Source organism: Phyllostomus hastatus, unplaced genomic scaffold, assembly GCF_019186645.2.
Source record: "Phyllostomus hastatus isolate PE091 unplaced genomic scaffold, TTU_PhHast_1.1 phas_scaffold_193, whole genome shotgun sequence".
NCBI lineage: Eukaryota > Metazoa > Chordata > Mammalia > Chiroptera > Phyllostomidae > Phyllostomus > Phyllostomus hastatus.
In genome coordinates, this window is record NW_025334015.1 from 12544414 (window position 1) to 12563368 (window position 18955).

The 18955-nt window shown below is 46.0% G+C and overlaps 2 protein-coding genes across 4 annotated transcripts in view; both read right to left on the reverse strand.

Moving 5' to 3' along the window:
• Positions 1 to 2515, reverse strand: part of DCPS (decapping enzyme, scavenger) — a 39054-nt gene extending 36539 nt beyond the window's left edge. The window contains exons 1-2 of the mRNA XM_045860284.1: positions 2152 to 2515; positions 769 to 937 (exon numbers count right to left, since the gene is read on the reverse strand). Of these exons, the coding sequence (XP_045716240.1) occupies positions 769 to 937; positions 2152 to 2361 (379 nt within the window). The 5' untranslated portion in view covers positions 2362 to 2515. The remainder of the gene's footprint in view (positions 1 to 768; positions 938 to 2151) is intronic.
• A 4766-nt stretch (positions 2516 to 7281) lies between these two features.
• Positions 7282 to 18312, reverse strand: LOC123832566 (TIR domain containing adaptor protein). 3 transcript variants are annotated; one of them, XM_045860286.1, is made up of 7 exons: positions 18170 to 18267; positions 17656 to 17753; positions 12256 to 12450; positions 11356 to 11470; positions 10997 to 11155; positions 9830 to 10480; positions 7282 to 9255 (listed from the first exon to the last, which is right to left on the reverse strand). In XM_045860286.1, the coding sequence occupies exons 5-7, from the start codon at positions 11061 to 11063 to the stop codon at positions 9236 to 9238; spliced, it is 738 nt and encodes a 245-aa protein (XP_045716242.1). In that variant the 5' UTR covers positions 11064 to 11155; positions 11356 to 11470; positions 12256 to 12450; positions 17656 to 17753; positions 18170 to 18267; the 3' UTR covers positions 7282 to 9235. The 3 variants fall into 3 exon arrangements, with proteins under 3 accessions (XP_045716242.1, XP_045716243.1, XP_045716241.1); XM_045860287.1 differs by lacking the exon at positions 18170 to 18267 and adding an exon at positions 16957 to 17066 and having other exon boundaries at positions 17656 to 17723; XM_045860285.1 differs by lacking the exon at positions 17656 to 17753 and having other exon boundaries at positions 18170 to 18312.
• Positions 18313 to 18955: the final 643 nt, after the last annotated feature.

Consider the following 18955-nt stretch of genomic DNA (forward strand, 5'->3'; position numbering starts at 1 on the left):
GTAGGATAAGGTTCTGGTTTCCTTTTTCCATCTTGATAGCTCCAATGCTGTGCATTGATTAGGTTGCCCTTTACCCTCTGATTTAAAAGCAAGCTCATCACACACCAAGCTCCCATATACGACTGGGCGAGAATCAGAAGTCTGGTGTGCTAAGTGTCTTCCTTAGCCCCAGCACGTGCCCATTTTTCTTCAACAGAATTTTCTTGGCTCTTCGTGGCCTTTCACTCTTTAATTTAGATTTTAGGATGAGTGTGTCAGTTTCTACGGAAAACCACCATGCTTGGCTTTAACAGGGGTGACGTGTAATTTACAGAGTAACTGGGGATAGAGTTGACATATTTATAGGATTGTCTTCCTATCATGACATGGTATCTCTCCACTCATTTTTGTCTTCTTCTATATCCTTCAATAAAGTCATATAATTTTCTTCAAAAGAAAATACTGCACCAGAGCAGAGTTTCTCAACCTCGGCACTATTGACATTTCTTGTTGTGGGGACCTGTCCTGTGTTTTATAGGATAGTTAGCAGCATTCCTGGCCTCTACCCTCCGAGGGCCAGCAGGAACCCTACCTCCCCCATTCTGACAGCCAAAAATTGTCTTCTGAGATTACCAAATGTCTCCCGGAAGGACAAAATCCCCCCTACCTTCCTTTGAGAACTACTGCACTAGAACACGCAAATCAGTTATGGAGAGCAGCCATCCCCTCCCTAATTCCCCACCGTGCCACCCTCCCCACAGGCAGCCACCTGGGCCACCACTAGCTCACCACTCAGCTGCCTTGGAGGAAACATGTGGTAGGTGCTGTAAATATCATTGGAGAACTGCAATTGGAGCTCAGGGCTGCCCATCAGGAGCTGGGCCACCTGATCCACCTGAAATGGTGTCTTCTCCAGGATCACAATGGCATCCTCTCCGTCCCCAGAGGCCTCATTCACCTGTGGGCAGAGACACAGGTGAAGCCTGGAGAACAAACTCCCAAGGGCCTTGAATTCCCAACCTTTGGGATTTCCTTCCCTGTAGTTTCCCTCTGGGCAAGTGTAGCCAGTGGCACTGATGTTTCTCCTCCCAGAGGAGGAATCATCACCCTTGTGGCAGTGCTCACACCTTTCTTCTAAAAGATGCAAAGCTTCTCAGCTATCTTCAGTTTAAGCTCACAAGGCCTCTGTTAAATTCTCCATATTTCACAGATGAAGACATGGAGGTCTAGAGAGATTAAATAATTTGCCCAAGGTCACCTGGACAGTCAATATTGAAAATGAAACCAGAACCTGGGCACCCCAACTAACTCCTACCTCAATTGGTCTCATGGCTAAACCCAAGCAGGTGCTGCAGATGGAGAGATGGGGCTGAGAGAACCAGACAAAACCTTGTTTAAAACAAGAGACACAGAGAAAAGCGTGGTCCCCTGATCCTCCCAAATGAGAGCTCCTGCTAGGAGTTCTGGGCAACCCTAAGACCAGTCCTTGGCTAAGCCTCCTCAACTGTTGCGATGGTTTCCAGTCTCTCCCAGTCCCCGCTAGAGAGCTGAGCAGGTGGCATTGGAGAGCAGAGCCAGCTGTGTGTATCTGCCTGCTCCAAGATACTCTGCACTCCTGAAGCTCCAGGATGGTAACTTTGATCTCTACATACCCAGTACCTAGCTCAGCGCCGGCCTGACAGTGCATGGTATGTAGAATTGAATTACTCATTTAATAAACTCTCTCCTCTGTTAGGGCTGGAGTCCCGTACAGCAGGGATCATATCTCCTACAGTCTCTTGTCGTTCCCAGAGGCAAACAAGAGCAAGACAGTCCAGCCACATTTACTGGGTTCTAGCACCTTTACAGGTTGAATGAATAAATGATGAATGACTTGGAGAATGTAACGTGATTTTTTAAAAATATGCAATACGCCCTATTAAGCGTTAGTGGTTATTTTTAGCGAAGGAGGAATTAGGAAAATCAGCCCTACAGGAGTTAAATTTCCTTAACTCCAGAGGTGACCACGTCTCCTCCACTCCCTCCGCCCCAAAGCAATTTCAGAACTGCGCTTTCTCACACTCCCCTCCCAACACTGCGATTGGTATCGCCCGGCCGAGCGCCGATAAGATCCGCCTTCCCGACGGTGACGGGTCACACACCTGTGTCCCCGCCCAGCGCTGCCCTTCGTACCTTGCCGTGTAGGAAGAGGATCTTGTCCCGTGCGGACTCCTTCAGCACTTTTTTCACTCTAAAGCCGGAGAAAGGAAAGTGGACAGGGGCCGAGGTGCCATTCCCAACGCCGGCTACCTTGGCCGTCTCGTCTTCTGTGCCCGAGGCCTCCGCCCCCGCAGCAGCCAGTTCGCGCTTTCTCTTGCTCGGCGGAGGTGCCGCATCCGCCATGTTGCCTGCCGGGAAGTGCGCCTGCGCAGACCCCAGATGCGCCCCGCCCACCTGCGTCACAGGCCGCAACTACAACTCCCTCCGTGCTCTGGCGTTGACGGCTCTCCTACCCCGTGACTTGTCCGGATGGACGTTTTTCACCCAAGGTGCTGCCCCGGTCGCCTAGCGGGGGCCCACCGGAGTTGAGGCAGGCGCTGAGAGAGGAGAAAAAGAGAACGAGCACCTAAACGGGTGGGCTAGCGGTGCTGCGCGGGAGAGGGCTGCCCAGCCGCCCGCGTCGGGAGCTGAAGGCTTTGACACCTTATTCGGATACCGACATTGTAACAAAAATTATACCAACACTGATTAGTTAACGTGGAAGGACTGCTTCTGAAACTAATCTGTTGAGCTTATCCCATTTCTTAGTCGATTTTTATTTTTATAGAGAACACTTAAATCCTCTGCCTTACATCCATTTTACAGAATCTTCATTGCGTTCAGTTCTTTGTAGATTCAGTCCTTGCAGAATAGAAAGGTGAGTAAACACGGGCGGCACTACATTTCCGTCACTTGCCGCTCTTCTTGCGGGCTGGGGGCCTCTGCCTCCTCTGTACCTCTTTTGCCCGCGTGTCTGCTATGCGACTCCGAGGTGTGATTTGCAGCATGAATATGATTCGTCTATTAGATTTCTTCTTTTGGGGGGGGGGAGGGGAACATATAAACATTTTATTTATAGTTTCTGCTTTCTTTTGTACCCACTATTTCTGACCAGCCCCCTTTCCCTTGGTGTTATTTCACAGATCTAAATCTTGTCAAGAGTGGGTACAGCAAGTTTTGGTAAAAAATTCTAGTATTTTTGCCAACGTCGATTTTATTTTGAGTTTGTTTTTTCAGACAAAATAATGGTGGGTGCAATTTTCAGTCAGTAAATCATGAAGTGTACTATATGTCAACGCCAGTTGCTTTGGGGTTGATTATTTCTACCAGAAATATACTCATATATGATGAGTTGGATAAAAGGCTAATAGTTTTGTGAAGCAAAGAGCATAAGTAGGGAAAGCTTAGGATCTGGAGTAATTATCTTCAACCACAAACACTTGCTGTTTGTCCACAAGTTTCCTGGGTACACCCCTCACCTTCTGGAAATATACAGTAGGCTGTAAACTGTGTGCAACCCCAAAACAAAATGTCCCGGGGCAAAATGGCAACAGCAAAACCAGCTCAGAACCAGCAGGCCCTGCCCGGTCTTATGAAAACCTAAGTGTATATGCTCTTTCTCTTTTCCTTCCTTCCTTCCTCTTGTTTTTGTCCCCTTCCTCCATTTTTTCTTAAGTTTGCTTCCTTGCACCTGGAAAGAGAATTTGAGCAGAGTAGCTATGTTTTAACAAAAAGAGCTCTGAATTGGGAGCCATGGAGCCTGGCCCCAATGTTACCTAGCTGTGCAACGTCGGGGAAGTCCCTTACCCTCTCTAGGCCTCCATCCCTACTTGCCAGACACTCAGTTTGTCTTCAATAAGACAGAAGACATCTCTATGTTCATAGAATTCATATTCAAGTAGAGATGAAGTAAACATTATACTTTCAGGTAATGATTACTGTGTTATTTATAGAATAAACAGGGCAATGGGACAGAGCTGGGCATAGGGAGGACTTTAGACAAGGTGGTCATGGGCCTCTCTGAAGATAACACTGAGCTAAAACTTGAGTGATAAGGACACAGTCCTGGCTGGTGTGGTTCAGTGGAATGAGTGCTGGTCTGCAAGCAAAAGGGTTGTTGGTTTGATTCCCAGTCACCTGGGTTGCAGGCCAGGTCCCCAGTAGGGGGCGTGCAAGAGGCAACCACATGTTGCTGTTTCTTCCCATCTCTCTAAAAATAAATAACATCTTTAAAACAAATATCCATAAGGTCAGAATTCTAGTCTTAAGCCCTGGCTCAAGGGAAGGATGAGCTCACAGAAGCCTCAGCTATCAGAGGACCTACTAGAATACCAGCTGGCAGAGTGAAAGGGACCTTCACCAACACTAGGGATCACTGTTTGGCTTCAGAGGCCTTTGTCAGTTAATGTTTTCAGTTCAGCTCCTTGGGAAACATCAGAAGGCTCTGCACTACCCATCCAGTAGCCACTAGCCACGTGTAGCTATTTACATTTAACTTCATTAGGATTAAGTAAAACTAAAAATTCAGCTCCTCAGTCATGCAACCACGTTTCAAGTGCTTGAGAGACACATATGAATAGTGGCTACTACACTGAACAGCCCAGATGTGGACCATTTCCTGTCATCACAAGTTCAAATGGAGGGTGCGGTATTAGGAGGTTATTATTGGAAAACCCTAGGCTCTGTAAGCATCAACCCCCTTCAGTCTTCTTGAATCTCAAAACTTCTCCCAAATCTTTTTTTAAAGGATTAAACACTTCCACTTCAGGCATTATAACAAACTAGATATCCGAAAAACAGTTCAGCAAAAAACACCTGCAATTCCAGACGCACTATTAAAAACATCCTTTTGGTTACTTTACAGCTCTCACAAGAAAAAAATTTCTGAAATGAAAAATGTGGGAGCACGAATTTACGTAACGTTAGAAACTGAATATAGAAACTGAAGTTCTAAGAGTGATCACTGGTTTCGAAAAATCTAGAGCCTTGGCCTTTAAATGTGATGTTTCGGGTACAGGAAACAAGACCTGAGCTTGTGCCAGGTGAGGAACTGGAAGAGAGAAGTCCCCAGAGAGGTCTCTGAAGGGCCGCCACCTCAATACAAGGGCTAACTGTTTAAAAAATGAATAAAACAAAAGCTGCCCCACTAAAGGAGACAAGATATTTAGTAAACTTATCTGCCTCAACATCCGGCTCTGGAGTAAAGAGAAAAAATCGCCTGCCAAGGTATGACCACAGGCCCATCTTCACATAGGATTAGAATTTAGATTCATACTGTCTATGTGATCCAGGGAATTCAAACTGAAAAATCTGTTCAAGCTGCTCTTGTGTGCTTTATTGACTTCTTACTCCAGGCCACACTGACTCCAGAAGAAATAAATAGATCTATAACTCCTTAAGACATTGAAGTTTCAGTTTCAGTCTCCCAAAGAGAAAATGCTAGGCCAAATGGATTTACAGATGAGTCTACCAAACATTTAAGGAATGACTAATTCCAAGTTTAAACTCTTCCATCAGGAAAAAGGGACCACTCCCCAACTGTTTTATAAAGCTGGTACAACCTTGGTAACATGACCAGAGAGGGATAATGAGAGCAATACGAGCCAATCCCACACGTGAACACAGATGTAAAATCCTAATGAACACGCTGGCAATCCGAATCCTGCGGCTCATAACAAAGATATTAAAAACATCACGGTCAAGTTGAGTTCACCCCAGGAATGTAAGGCTGGCTTAACATTAGAAAACATTCCAATTTTATTCACTGCATCAGCTGATTAAAAGGGGGGAAAACACATCACCTCAGTAGATGTGGGAATTTTAGATTAAATTTAAAACCCATTCCAGAGAAGTAACTAGAAACAGCAGGATACTTACAACTTTTAAAAGATATGTACCAAACCAAAAACCTACAACAAATGTTACATTTGATGGTGAAATGTTTGAAGTTTTCCCTTCCAAATCATGAAGGCAAACATGGCCGTCGGGGTCATGTTTGGCATTTTACTGGTGGTCCTGGGCTGCACAGAAGGACAAGAAGTTTTCGTTTTCATATTTTATGACTGTCTTACAGAAACTCAACCAAATCTATGGCTTTAGAGAATAAATAATTCAGTGGGTTGATTACTATCAGATTAGTATGCAAAATAAATTGTATAAACCTTCTCTATCAGTAACAGATAAAAAAATGTAATTTAAAAATATTTACAGTAGCAACAGAAAATATGATGTACTAAGGAAGAAATCTAATAAAAGATGTGACTGACCAACCTGTTAAAAGATCATAAAGCTTTACTGAAATACATTTAAAGACATCAAAAAATGGACACATACCATTTTTAAGAACATGAAATATCATAAGAAAATCTATTTTTCTCAACTCCCAAATGAATCTCTCAACTCTGTCAGCCCAATAGAAAAAAACAAAGCAAAACAGGCATTTTCCTAGAAACTGAAGAAACAATTTCTATGAACCTAAAGGAACAAGAAAAGACAGTGATTTTGATGGATGAGAAGAGTAGCACGGACTGATGCACAAATTAGCAAGGTTTTTTAAAAACCATAATAAGCCACGTGCCACTGACAAGGAGACACAAACACAGAAATGGGGTTGACCGGAGAACCCAGGACTAGGCCACACAGGACAAGCAGTGACATTGCAGTCAGTTGGGGGAGAGGATGGACTAATTAGTAAATATCAGCTGTTCAAATGGGGGGAAACAGATTTCTGACTTACAAGCCAAGAGCAACAGCAACAAAAAGAAACCCAAAGAAAACATGAGTGCGTTAAAGACCTGCATGTGAAGTACTTCTGAAAGAAAATGTCTTCTTCTGAGTAAGGAAGGATTTTCTCAATAACACACAAAAACACAGACTGCAAAGTAATAGGTAAAAGTTTTTATGTTAAAAAAAAAATAAGATCCTTTAAAAGATACCATCATATCGTCCTATTTTTTCAAAAACTTCTAATAATTTAGAGATACATACTTAAATACAGAGGAATAAAATAATGCTTGGGATTTGCTTTGGAAAACGGGGGGGTGGGTAAGGAAATGAGTAGGGTAATTGCTGATATAAGTTTAACTCTGAGTTGGTAATTGTTAAAGCTGGGTTTAGGATTTATCATCATATAGGAACTCATTCATCAGATTATCATGAAAAAGGTAAAAAGGACACTGTGGCTGGTGTGGCTCAGTGGATTGAGTGCCAGTCCATGAACCAAAAGGTTGCTGGTTCAATTTCTGATCAGGGCATGTGCCTGGGTTGTGGGCCAGGTCTCTGGTCCGGGGGCATGAGAGGCAACCAATCATATTTCTTGCACATCAATGTTTCCCTCTCTCTTTTTCTCCCTCCCTTACCCTCTCCGTACAAAAAAAAATTTTTAATTAATTTTTTAAAAAGTAAGGAAAATACGAACATTATGATAATAGGATACCAGTTTTCACCCACCAGATTGTCAAACATTTTAAAATCTGATAATTCTAGTGTTAGCAAGAACATCAAACCGTGGGAACTCATACACGAATTGTAGGAACATAAATTGCCATGACTAATTTAGAAGAAAATCTGGTATCTTTTACCAAAACTAAACATGTGTCTTCTTTACTACCCAGCTGTTCCCCATCCAGGCTAAATCCTCGAAAATCATGCTCATGGAGACATGTACAAAAATGTTCACTTTTTTTTTTTCAAAAAAGCCCCTTCTTTTTAATAGCAAGAACACTAGGAACACCAAACGTCCATCTGCGACAGAGCCCGTGGTTCGACAGTGGTGCATGTGCGCGGCGGACTGCGAGTGAACTGGCTGCAGTCACGTGCCTTCGCGTGGTTCAGTCTTACCCATGCGACAAACAAAGGGACAGCAGAGCACATCACAACGCTGTTTATGTACAGATTCAAACCATATAAAAGGAGCATGTTGTCCGGGAAGCATATGTGTGTAATAAATTTCTAGACAACGGTGAGAGATGTAGAGTAGTGGTTATTTCTGGTGAGAGGAAGAGGAAGATAATTAAGGGCACAAAGGGAGCACCCCAGGATTGTCATGTTTTGCTTCCCAAGCTGGGTGGAAGGCACATGAATGTACATTGTAGTATGCTTTAGTCCCTTTGTATGTAATAAAATAATTCATACTTAAAAATACAACTTTTTTCAAAATATATACAAATATCGAATCCTATACCTGAAACTAGTATCATGTCACATGCCCACTGCATCTCCGTTACAAAAATATATATATGTATAAATATTTTTCAGTGTAAGGAGCGGGGAGTGAGAGAAGCACAGAGGTACACATTGGTGGAACAAAAATTCGTTTCAGTTCAACAACCAACTTTCACCGAGAACAGATGAACGAAACCTTGCCTGTCGTTCAAGGCGCAGTCACCTGCCAGAAGAATGCTGGCTCTTGCAGTGCAGCAGCGAAGAAGACACAGTAAAGCACAGGCTCCAGCCAGATCCCCGTGAGGCCCCCGTATGTCAAAGCATCGGTGGGTGGGCTTTTGATCCAAGGTAAAAGGTCTGAGCTTTCCTTCTCCTCACCCCACCTACTCCCAGTCTTCTCCTGTCTGTTCAGGAAGGTTTCCAGGTTGAGTCTTTAACATGCGTGCAGTAAAAATAAATACGGTACAATGTTGAGTGTTATTTTTCATGTAGCTTTCTGAAGTGAATGAAGGGAAGGAGAATGGCAGCAGAGTATGAAAGACTTGATACCTTTGGCTTTCTCCTGGCATCTGTTCCAGGGCTTTCTTCAGGCAATCAGGCAACCAGAAAAACCGTCCATGCTGAAACATGTACTCTAGGCTTCTGGCTGATGCATCAGGTGAGTCACCTGTTCAGGAGGGATGCATCTCTACACCTGTGCCTGATTCCAGGGGAAGAAGCCCTGGGGATGCGTCAGACTCACATCCAATAAGGAGGCAAAACATTGGTGGTCATCCTGTTATCAGCACCTCCTCCTACCACCTCCAGTTTCTGGCTGTGCCAGGGCCTTCCTGGGGAGTCCCCAGCTTCCTCATGACCTTTCTGGGGGAATCCCCAGCTTCCTCAGGGCCTTCCTGGGGAGTCCCCAGCAATAATGGAAGCCTGCTAGGCAATCTGATCCCAGATCACGTGGAAAGTGCTGCCAGCTCCAGCTCCTCAGGCCCTGTCACACCTGCTGGATCCAAGGCCATGGGCTCTCTAACTTGATTTCCAGCTTTGCGCCAGCCTTCTGGGTCTCGCCGTGACATAAGAAGTGTCACCTGAGCGTCTGCAGATCTGAAAGAGACCAAACAGAATCACAGGGCCTGCCATGCTCCTCAAACCCGGCATCTGCTTCCCTCAACAGGTCTCCGCCTCTTCTAACCTTTTACGGATTTTCTTTCCCAGCCCACTGTCATATAACGCCCTCCCCTGGGCACTCGATTGGAGGCCATTCTTCCCTACTAGTTTGCACCGTTTTGCCTAACTACACCAGTGTTCCCCCTGGCATCTTCCCAGCTCTTGGAGGACATCTCCAACCTGGCCTCCGTGAGGGAAATCATACTATGAATATACTAAAAATGCTAATAATGGCTAAGCTTATGGAGGACTTGTTGTGTGCCTTGCTACCAGTGCTTTCCTGCCAGGCCCTGCTCCCAAGGCCAACTTAGCACATACCCATATAGAGGTGCACGGTACCATTCTCATTTTCCCAATGAGAAAAACCAGGCACAGAAGCATTAAGTCACTGCCCAAAAAACAATGCTTTCGGAGCCTGCATTTTGAACTACGGGGCGACAGGGGCTGTCTCCTGAGCGCCCAAGCAGATCAGATGCTGACCCCTTCCTGGTCCCCTCCACGCAGAGCTTACAGCGCAGGATGGCCTCCTTGACTTGGCGGAAGCCTCGTTCTGGGCCCCGGCCGTCCACAAAGTACATGAAGCGCAGCTCGGGCGGGTAGGCGTCCCTGGCCAGGCCTGTGAGCAGGGGGATGGTGCGGCCCTCGGCCCCCGGGGCCTGGCTCAGGGCCTGCAGCATCTGGTACCTGCACCACGGGTCACGCTGGAAGCCAGGAGTGATGAGCAGCACCTGGCAGTGGCTGCTGTCCAGCGCCCGGCACAGCTCAGACACAATGGCGCTGCCTGGGGCCGCATCACGCAGCTGCAGGAAGCAGCGCAGGCTGGCGGAGCAGTCCTCCAGGTAGGCCACCAACTCCTGTGCGGCCGCCAGGTCCTCCTCGCTGTGGCATACGCACACGTCGTAGTCCCTGCTCCAGCGGCCACCACTGCTGCTGCTGGTGGCACCCTCCTGTGCAGGTGGCAGGGCGGGAGACTCCGCCAATGCCGCTGAGCTGAGGCCCGACGATGGGGGGTGGTCCTGGGGGCACCGTGGTGGGGGGTCATCCTGCGAGCACGGTGGCAGGGCATTGTCCCGTGAGCACCCTGGCAGAGCGTCACTCGGGAGGCTTTTCTGGGACGCAGGCATCTTGTTGGGCTTCTTGGACAGGGCCTGCCTGAGCCAGCCTGCGAGAGAAACTCTGCTCGGGGCTGATTCTCCCCAGGCCTCCTCCTCCCTGCCGCAGAGAGGAGCCCGGCCCAGGAATCCAGCCCATCTTCCTGCACTGGCCAATACCGCCTGACTTACAGACCTCCGGCCCAGCTATTGGGCACGTCCTCAGGACTTGTCCAAAGTCCCCACTACCTTAAAGTTTTCCTGAAGACAGAAGAATGCTGACTGCTTTGTGAGTCCTGAGATGTAGGGTACAGCAAGTGGATGTAGTTAATAATACTGTAAGTGTTCTACACAGGACAGATATTCTGCATGCTAACAGATGTCAACTAGACATCTGTTATTTGTGCCGGTCATTTTGCAATATACATAGTGAAGCATGCTGTAAACCTGAAACTAATATAATGTTTCATGTCAATCACATTTCAATTTAAAAATACACCTTGGTATAACAATATGAAGAAGGGGGAGAAGAGAAGGGCGAAGGGGAGGGGGAGCAGGAACAGCAACAGGACTCTGCTTCCACTCACCAGCCATCTTGCCCAAAGGTTTCTTGGACCTGGAGCCAGAAGCTGGGAAGGAGGTGGGCGATGCCATAGTGTTAGGCTGAAAACTAACCCCCGGAGACCAGGCATTGGTGACATGGGAGAAGGGAGGGGACCCAGTCTTGAACCCACGGAACAGCCATCCTACAAGAGACAGAGAGAGGGTCATGAAAGCTGTGCTTACTTTACTCTTGGACCCAGGGGTGGGCTCCGATGTTCTTTCTTTCCATTGCCTGATGGAGGCTCAGCCTCTAGGGGGCCCCTCAACCCTCCTGGGAGAGATACCGCTGTGATTGGGGCAGGTTCTAGGTAAACCGGAGCCTGAGTGGTATGGCCAGACGTACAGCATATGAGCTCAGCATGACCAGGAGGGCGCCTGCTCTCTGCTCCACCGGGCCTGGCGTGCATTCGGGATCCGGGGAAGGGCCACTGGCTCTTCACAGGGGCCTCCTGTTAAAGCTGAAATGGGAGGGCAGTTGCTATTTGGACAAATTATTTTGTATCCAGACAGACAGACACGGGGCAGAAAAGAGAGAACACATGGAAAAAATCTTGGGAAACTTTTCCTCTAAGTTGGCCTTACCCTGTGTAGTTTGCTTCCTCACTCCCCGTCCCCGCCCATCTCTCCATGCCCCCATCTCTTCCTCCCTCAGCTGTCAGCTCAGGGAGGCGGTGCCACATAATGACAAAGACTGCAGCCTGTGCAGGCCACAGCCTGGGTTCTCACCTTTCATTAACTGTGGCCTTTAGCCCTTATATGAGTACTTACATAAAGTACTAATGGTGCACAGCATATAATGCTCAGAAAATAGTGTGGGTTAGTATGTATTATAAAATCATCTAGAACCCTGACCAGTGTGGCTCAGTGGGTTGGGCGCCACCCCACAACGAGAAAGGTCACTGGTGTTCACCTTCCCTGTCAGGGCACATGCCTGGGTCACGCCTTTGGCCCCTTGTTAGGCCATGTGCAAGAAGCAACTGATCAATGTTTCTCTCCCTTTCTCCTTCCCTTCCCCTGTACCTAAAAATAAACAAACTTTTTTTTTAAAAACTTTAAAAATCATCTAGATACTGGAGGGGTATATTATGTGCATGGTTTAGAAGACTCAATATTGTTATCAGTTCTCCCCAAACTCCTCTTTAGATTGGTGCTGCCCCACATTCCACGAGGGTTTTGGTTTTGGGAGGAAGGAATGGTCACACTACCTCTAAATATGCACGGCAATGCACAGGACCAAGAATACCTTGGATGCGGGACCTGCCACGTTGTCTTCCCACCACAGTGAGCAGGATGTCCCTGACCGCAGCGGCTTTTTCAGCCTAGGTTTCTGGGAGGACGCCCCGTGGAGCAGAGCCTGGCCTGGTCTGAGACAGGGCCGGAGGTGAAGGGCCGGAGGTGAAGGGCTGGTGAAGAACAGCTTCCTCGTTCTTTGCCGAATCTGCAAAGGTCAAAACCAGCCCCCTGGGAATTAGCATAGAAGCAACTCATACCATCAGACACAGCGAAATAAGGGGATTCAAAATGCAAAGAATGTCACTTTGTGTCGGACAGCAATGCTGTGTTCATTACTTAGCTGGTGAATGTGAGATGAGAGGTACTGTTCACTCATGAAAATACATCGAAGTTGAAGAAGCAAGGACTTGAACTGCAGCAGCAAGAAGGGCAGAGAGAGGAGATGGAATGGGAACAGGAGTCAGACATACACTTGAAAGAGGAAAGCAGTGACGCTGCTAAGCCAGCCGGGACTTGAACAGACAAACACTAGCATACGGATATGCTTCTCCCCCCACTTGTCTCAGGGGTTCAGGCAGCCTCCGTGCTGTGAAGCCAGGCAACGCCTGGTAACCTCCGCCAGGTTTTGAAATCCTTTCCCTGCTCCGGGGTTACTGGCTGCCAACATCTTCCTTTGAACCGTTAGAAATATGGCTTTCCACCCCCAAGCAGTAAACACACTCTCACTTGGCTTTTGTAGTACTCAGAGATTTTTCCATTTTGTCTTATAAAATTTGTTATTTGTCCTTGCTACACTTACAAACTGGAGAACCTTTTGATATTTTAATGATAGCCTAAAGATCAAAAATTAACATAATGCTTGAATCTACTCAACAGATGGAGATTTAAAAGTTTCAGTTTCTCATTTTATACAATGACCTGCCCTTCTGGCAATGCATGCTGATTTGGGGGTAATGGCCTTTTTTCATTGATTGGCTAAGAAAAACTCCAGTTGCCCAACAGCAGATGCCACTGGAAGCGGGTTGGTATAAGCTCTTGTGATGAATGGGGGAAGGTTTAAACACAGGAAATGACGCCATCTTTGCAGAGGATAGCTGAGCAAGAGACGACAAATTAGCCACAGAGACTGTCTATTTCCTGGAGGCTGAAACCCTGGCACGCCTTCCCTGTCACTTTTCAGTTCTTGTGCAGCTGAGGCTGTGGAACTGTTCCACTCAAATATGCTGTAATCTTCAAAAGATTTAGTAATAGTCATATATTGAGATTTTGGAGACATAGTGGCCAAGCAGATAGGAAGCTGTTTTTTGCACTCAACGTAAAAGGACCTAAATATATAAGGCAAATCTTGATAGACCTAAAGGGAGAGATCGACAGTAATACAGTCATAGTAGGGGATTCTAATACCCCACCGACATCAGTGAATAGATCTTTCAGACAGAAAATCAAGAAGGAAACAGCAGCCTGAAAGGACACATTACACTGATAAATTTAATTGATATTTCCTGAACATTTCACCCCAGAACAAAGTGCACCCAGAACATTTTCCAGGAGAGATCACTTAGTGCACAAAACAAGTCTCAATAAATTTTGTAGAAAGACTGAAATCATATGAAGCATCTTTCCCAACCAGAATAGTATGAAACTGCAAATCAATTACAAGGGAAAAAACTGAAAAGCGCAAACACATTGAGGCTAAATAACATGTTACAAAGCAATGAACAGGCTGACCTTGAGATAAAGGCAGAAATCAAAAGATACCTTGAGACAAATGAAAATGATAGCACCATAATCCTAAGTCTATGAGACACCGCAAAAGCAGTCGTAAGAGGAAACTTCATAGGAATGCAGGCCCACTTCAAGAAATAAGAAAAACCTCAAATAAACAATCAAACCTTACACCTAAAGGAACTAAAAAAACCCAAACAAACATAGTTCAAAGCCAGTAAATGGAAGGAAATAATAAAAGTCAGAGTGGAAATAAGTAAGATAAAGTCTAAATTTAAAAATATAAAAGATCAATGTAACAAAAAAAAAAAAAAAGCAAAAGATCAATGAAACCAAGAGCTGTGTTTTTAAAGATAAACAAGATTGATAAACCTTTAACCTGACTTGAGAGAAAGAAACTCAAATAAAATCAGAAAGGAAACAGGCAAAGTAACAACAGATACCACAGAAATATAAAGGATTATATTACATGCCAACAACTGGACAATCGGGAAGAAATGGATAAATTCTTAGAAATGCACAATCTTTGAAGACTGAATCAAGAAGAAACAGAAAATCTGCATAGACCAATTTCATCCAAAAAAGCAGCAGTATTCAAAAAACTTGCAACAAACAAAAGTCCTGGACTGGACGGCTTTATGGGCGAATTTTACCAAACATTCAAAGAAGAATGAACGCCTACCCCTCTCAAACTATTCCAAAAAATTCAAGAAGAGGGAAGATCCCCAAACTCCTTTATGAAGCCAGCATTATCCTGATTCTAAAACCAAATAAAAACACTACAAAGAAAGAAAATTATCAGCTAATATCCCTGATAAACACAGATGCAAAAATCCTCAACAAAATATTAGCAAATCGAATCCAGGAATACATTAAAAAGATCACATACCATGATCAAATGGGATTTATTCCTGGGATTCAAGGATTGTTCAATATCTGCAAATAATTAACCACATAAACAAAATGATGGATAAAAATCATACAATCCTATCAATACATGCAGGAAAAGCATTTGACAAAATCTAGCACCCATTTATAATTAAAAACCCTCAGGGACTAGAGGGAACTTACCTAAATATAATAAAGGCTATATATGACCAACCCACAGCTAGCATCATACTCAATGGGGGAAAACTAAAAGCATTTCCCTTAAAATCAAGAAGTAGACAGGGATGTCCACTTTCACTACTTTTATTCAACACAGTACCACAAGTCCTAGCCACAACAGACAAGAAGAAGAAATAAAACACAAACAAGGGCCCTGGCCAAGTAGCTCAGGTGGTTAGAGCATCATCCAGTTATGCCAAAGTTGCAGGTTTGATCCCCGGTCAGGGCACATATAAAAGTCAACCAATGAATGCATGGATAGGTGTAATAGCAAATCAGTTTCTCTCTCTCTCTCTCTCTCCCTCTCTCTCTCTCCCTCTCTCTCTCTCTCCTTCCCTCCCTCCCCCCATCCTCCCATTCTTCTCTCTCACTCTTCCTGACCCTCTTTTCTCTCTCTCTCTCAACCTAATAAATATAAAAATAAAAAATCAATTAAAAAAGAAATAAAATACATCCAAATTGGAAAGAAAGAAAGAAGTAAAACTCCTTATTTGCAGATGCCATGAAAATATAGAGAGAACCTAAAGATTCCACAAAAAAACCTACTAGAACTGATAAATGAATTCAGTAGAGTAACAGGGTACAAAATATTCAAAAATCGGTTGCATTTTATACACCAATAATGAACTATCAGAAAGAGAAACAAAGAAAACAATCCCATTTACAATTGCATCAAAAAATAAATTAAAATACCTGGGAACAGATCTAACCAAGGTGGTATAAGACCTGCACTTGAAACATTGTAAGACGAGGAAGAAACTGAAGATACAAATAAATGGAAGCATACACCACACTCGTGGATAGGAATAAAATTAACATCATTAAAATGTCCACACTACCCAAAGCAATCTATAGATTTAACATAATTCCTATCAAAATAGCATACAAAAAATTAAGTTCAAGTGGAGAGTAATTATACATGAAAATAACAATAAAGCTCTTAGAGGAGAGTACAGGAGATTATCTTTCTGACTTTGATTGTCTTCCTGATTTTTTCTTCCTTTTTTAAAAAAAATCTTCCTGATTTTCAAAAAATTGAGGTATAACAGACATATGACATTATGTTAATTTCAGGTGTACAACAATGATTCAATATACAGGTAGATTTACAGTTGTTCATATGGAAGGTAACACAATAACTAATAAAAATACAAGAACAAACTCCGTGTTTGTTTGTACTCACAACTGTAAACCTACTTCTGCCCCACCCTGTACGTATACACACGCTGTGAAATGACCATCCCGGTAAGTCTGCTTACTACGCCGTACATGGTTACAATACTGTTTTCTAGTGATGAGACCTTTTAAGATCTAGTCTCTTAGCAACGTTCAAGTATACAGTACAGTATTGACCATGGTCACCATGGTGTACATTGAATCCTCATGACTTGTTTATTTTAAAACCAAAAGTTGGTCTCTTTTGACCCCCTTCACCTATTTCAAGTTCCCTCAAAGATTGTTTTTTCAAACTGGACTTAATACCCCCAATAAACTGGACAACATTAAAATGGAAAACTTCTGTTCATCAAAAGATGTCATTAGGACAGTGAAAAGGCAATCTTCTGAGAGAAAAAAGATATCGTAAAATTACATATCCAATCAATATTTCATATTCCGAATATTTAAGAACTCTTACAAACTGGCAAGAGAAAGAGGGAAAATCTATTAGAAAGTGCATGGAAGAGCTGAACAGACACATCACCAAAAAGAGAACACCCAAATGGCTAATAGACAGGAAAAATAAGCACAGGTCATTAGTCACCAGTAACCACAAATTAAACCCTCATTGCAACACCACCGCCCACACCCCGAGCGGCGCGGCTGCTGTGAATGAGATAGGATCAAATATGGGTGAGGGTGAGGAGGAACGGGAACTCACACACAGCAGGTAGAAACGTGAATCGGTACAACCGGTTTTGAAAGCTGACCACGGACACACCCAGCAATTTCCCTCAAGGAACAAACTCCAGAAGTGCTTACATGGGCTCACTGAAAGGCAAACACAAGAATGCCTTCGCAGCACTACGGAAAACAAAAGCAATCCCAAGCTGGAAACAGCCCGACCCTGCCCCAGCGTCCAGCAGAAATGAACCGCGGCCTGTCTGTACAGTGCGACATCGCACGCCAGAGCGAACGAAGGAATTCCTGCCACGTACAATATGGGTGAATCTCACATGTCCAGTATAAAACGCCACACGCAAAAAGTGCACACGGTACGATTCCATGCATCAAAAGTTCAAAACCAAGTAAAACTACTTGATGAGGCTGGACGCCAAGAGAGTAGCTCTGCTGGGGTGGAAGCCGCGCCTGGAGAAGCTCGGTGCAGAAGGGCTTCTGCAGAGCTGGCGGTGTTCTATAAACTCTGGGTGCAGGGGGCACAGGCCAGAAAGGTTCACTGTGCGAAATCTGCGTAGGAGGTACATTTATAATGTATGCCATGAAAAAAAGTTTAAAAACCAACTAGATATGACTTCCGGTGACAGTCAGTCATCACTGACCCTGGGTCCCCCCAGGGCAGCTGCAGAACTTCCCCTCTCCAAGCTGCACTGGCCAGGCGGGGCTATGATTTCTCACCCACCCGTCTGTCTCCAGGAGGGAGGTCAATCTGTCCTGTTCCGTGGTGGCACTCCTGCGCTCTTTACGGTGCCCAGCCCTCGGTAGATGTTGGTGAAATGACTGTGGAAGGAATGCCTGCAGGTCATTGCCCTGAGGAAAGCCCTGTTCCCGCAGGAACTCGGTCATGAGACCATCAGAAGCGCAATGGGAAAAGCGGTGAGCACTGCAGGGGAGGCTGCGGGAGAAACCCTACCAAGCCCTGCCCTCCGGTTCAAGGAAGGCTCCCGAACCAGCTTCTTGGCGACAGGATGGTGACAGCTTTCTCGGAGACCCTTCTTCTATCTTGCTTCTGCGCTCTGGGTGCCGGGGGCAGCAGGTCAAGGGGCAGAAGGGAGGCGGCGGATGGCAAGTGTGTCCGGGGCTGGGCCAAGTGCGGGGCGCAGCTCCAGCCTGCCCCAAGGCTGCCCACACTCCGTTCCTGGACCCCAGCACACACCCCCCCACCGCCGCTCCCCCCACCTCTTCCATGCGCTCACCTGCGGGGGAACCAAGTTGTGGTGGAGCTTGCGGACTCAGGCGCGGGGCTGGCCGCCCCAGCGGAGAGGAAGTGAGGCGTGGGCCAGGGAGCGGCCCCCTCCCCGGAAGCGCCTGGCCTGTGCCCCGCCTCCTCTTGCACCCGCCCAGTGGCGCCAGGAGGTGCAGGCGGGGTCAGCCCCAACCAGGCCAGCCTGGCCTCTGCGCCTGCGGAGACGGGCCTTGCCCGCTGCTGGGCTCACGGGCACCGATGGAGTTACCAGTTGGGCAGAAAGTTGCAGATGAGCCCTTGCGCCCACAGGAACCCCCACAGCCTAAGGGAGGAGGATCCCTCTGCTCTCCCAGCTCTTCGCCTGGGCCCCCCAGTCCCCTCCGCCCACAGGGCCCTCCCTTTTCTCAGATCTGCCTTCAGCAACCCCACTGCTGAAAGTCATCTTTGTATCTTATGCAGGTAAATCCTTCTTAACCTTCTCTTCCCTCCTTTTTCCTCAAATTCCCGCAGCACCAGGTGTTACTGGGAGCTTGTGCTGGCGCGGCTTAGCCCTTGCCTTAGACTGAAGATTCCCTGAGGCCAGGGACCCATCTTCCGGCTCCAGACGGAGCAGAGAGGGCTCCGAGCAGGTGTGTGTGTGGGGGGGGGGTCTGAGTCCCTGTCCCTTGCAGTTTCACAGTGACACAAGCAGTGGTGAGTACATACTCTCCTAGTTTCCTGAAAAAGGCCCTGAGGGAGGACAGAGGATTCACCAATGCCTTACGGAGTTCATTTGTCTTGAAGGAAGTAGCTTCTG

Coding starts and splice junctions, on each gene's coding strand:
- LOC123832566 (XM_045860285.1), bottom strand. CDS start 11,063: ATGGCATCGCCCACCTCCTTCCCAGCTTCTGGCTCCAGGTCCAAGAAA. Junction 10,481..10,996: donor ACCTTTGGGCAAGATGGCTG/GTGAGTGGAAGC, acceptor TTTCTCTCGCAG/GCTGGCTCAGGCAGGCCCTG. Junction 9,256..9,829: donor CAAGGAGGCCATCCTGCGCT/GTAAGCTCTGCG, acceptor GGTCTCTTTCAG/ATCTGCAGACGCTCAGGTGA.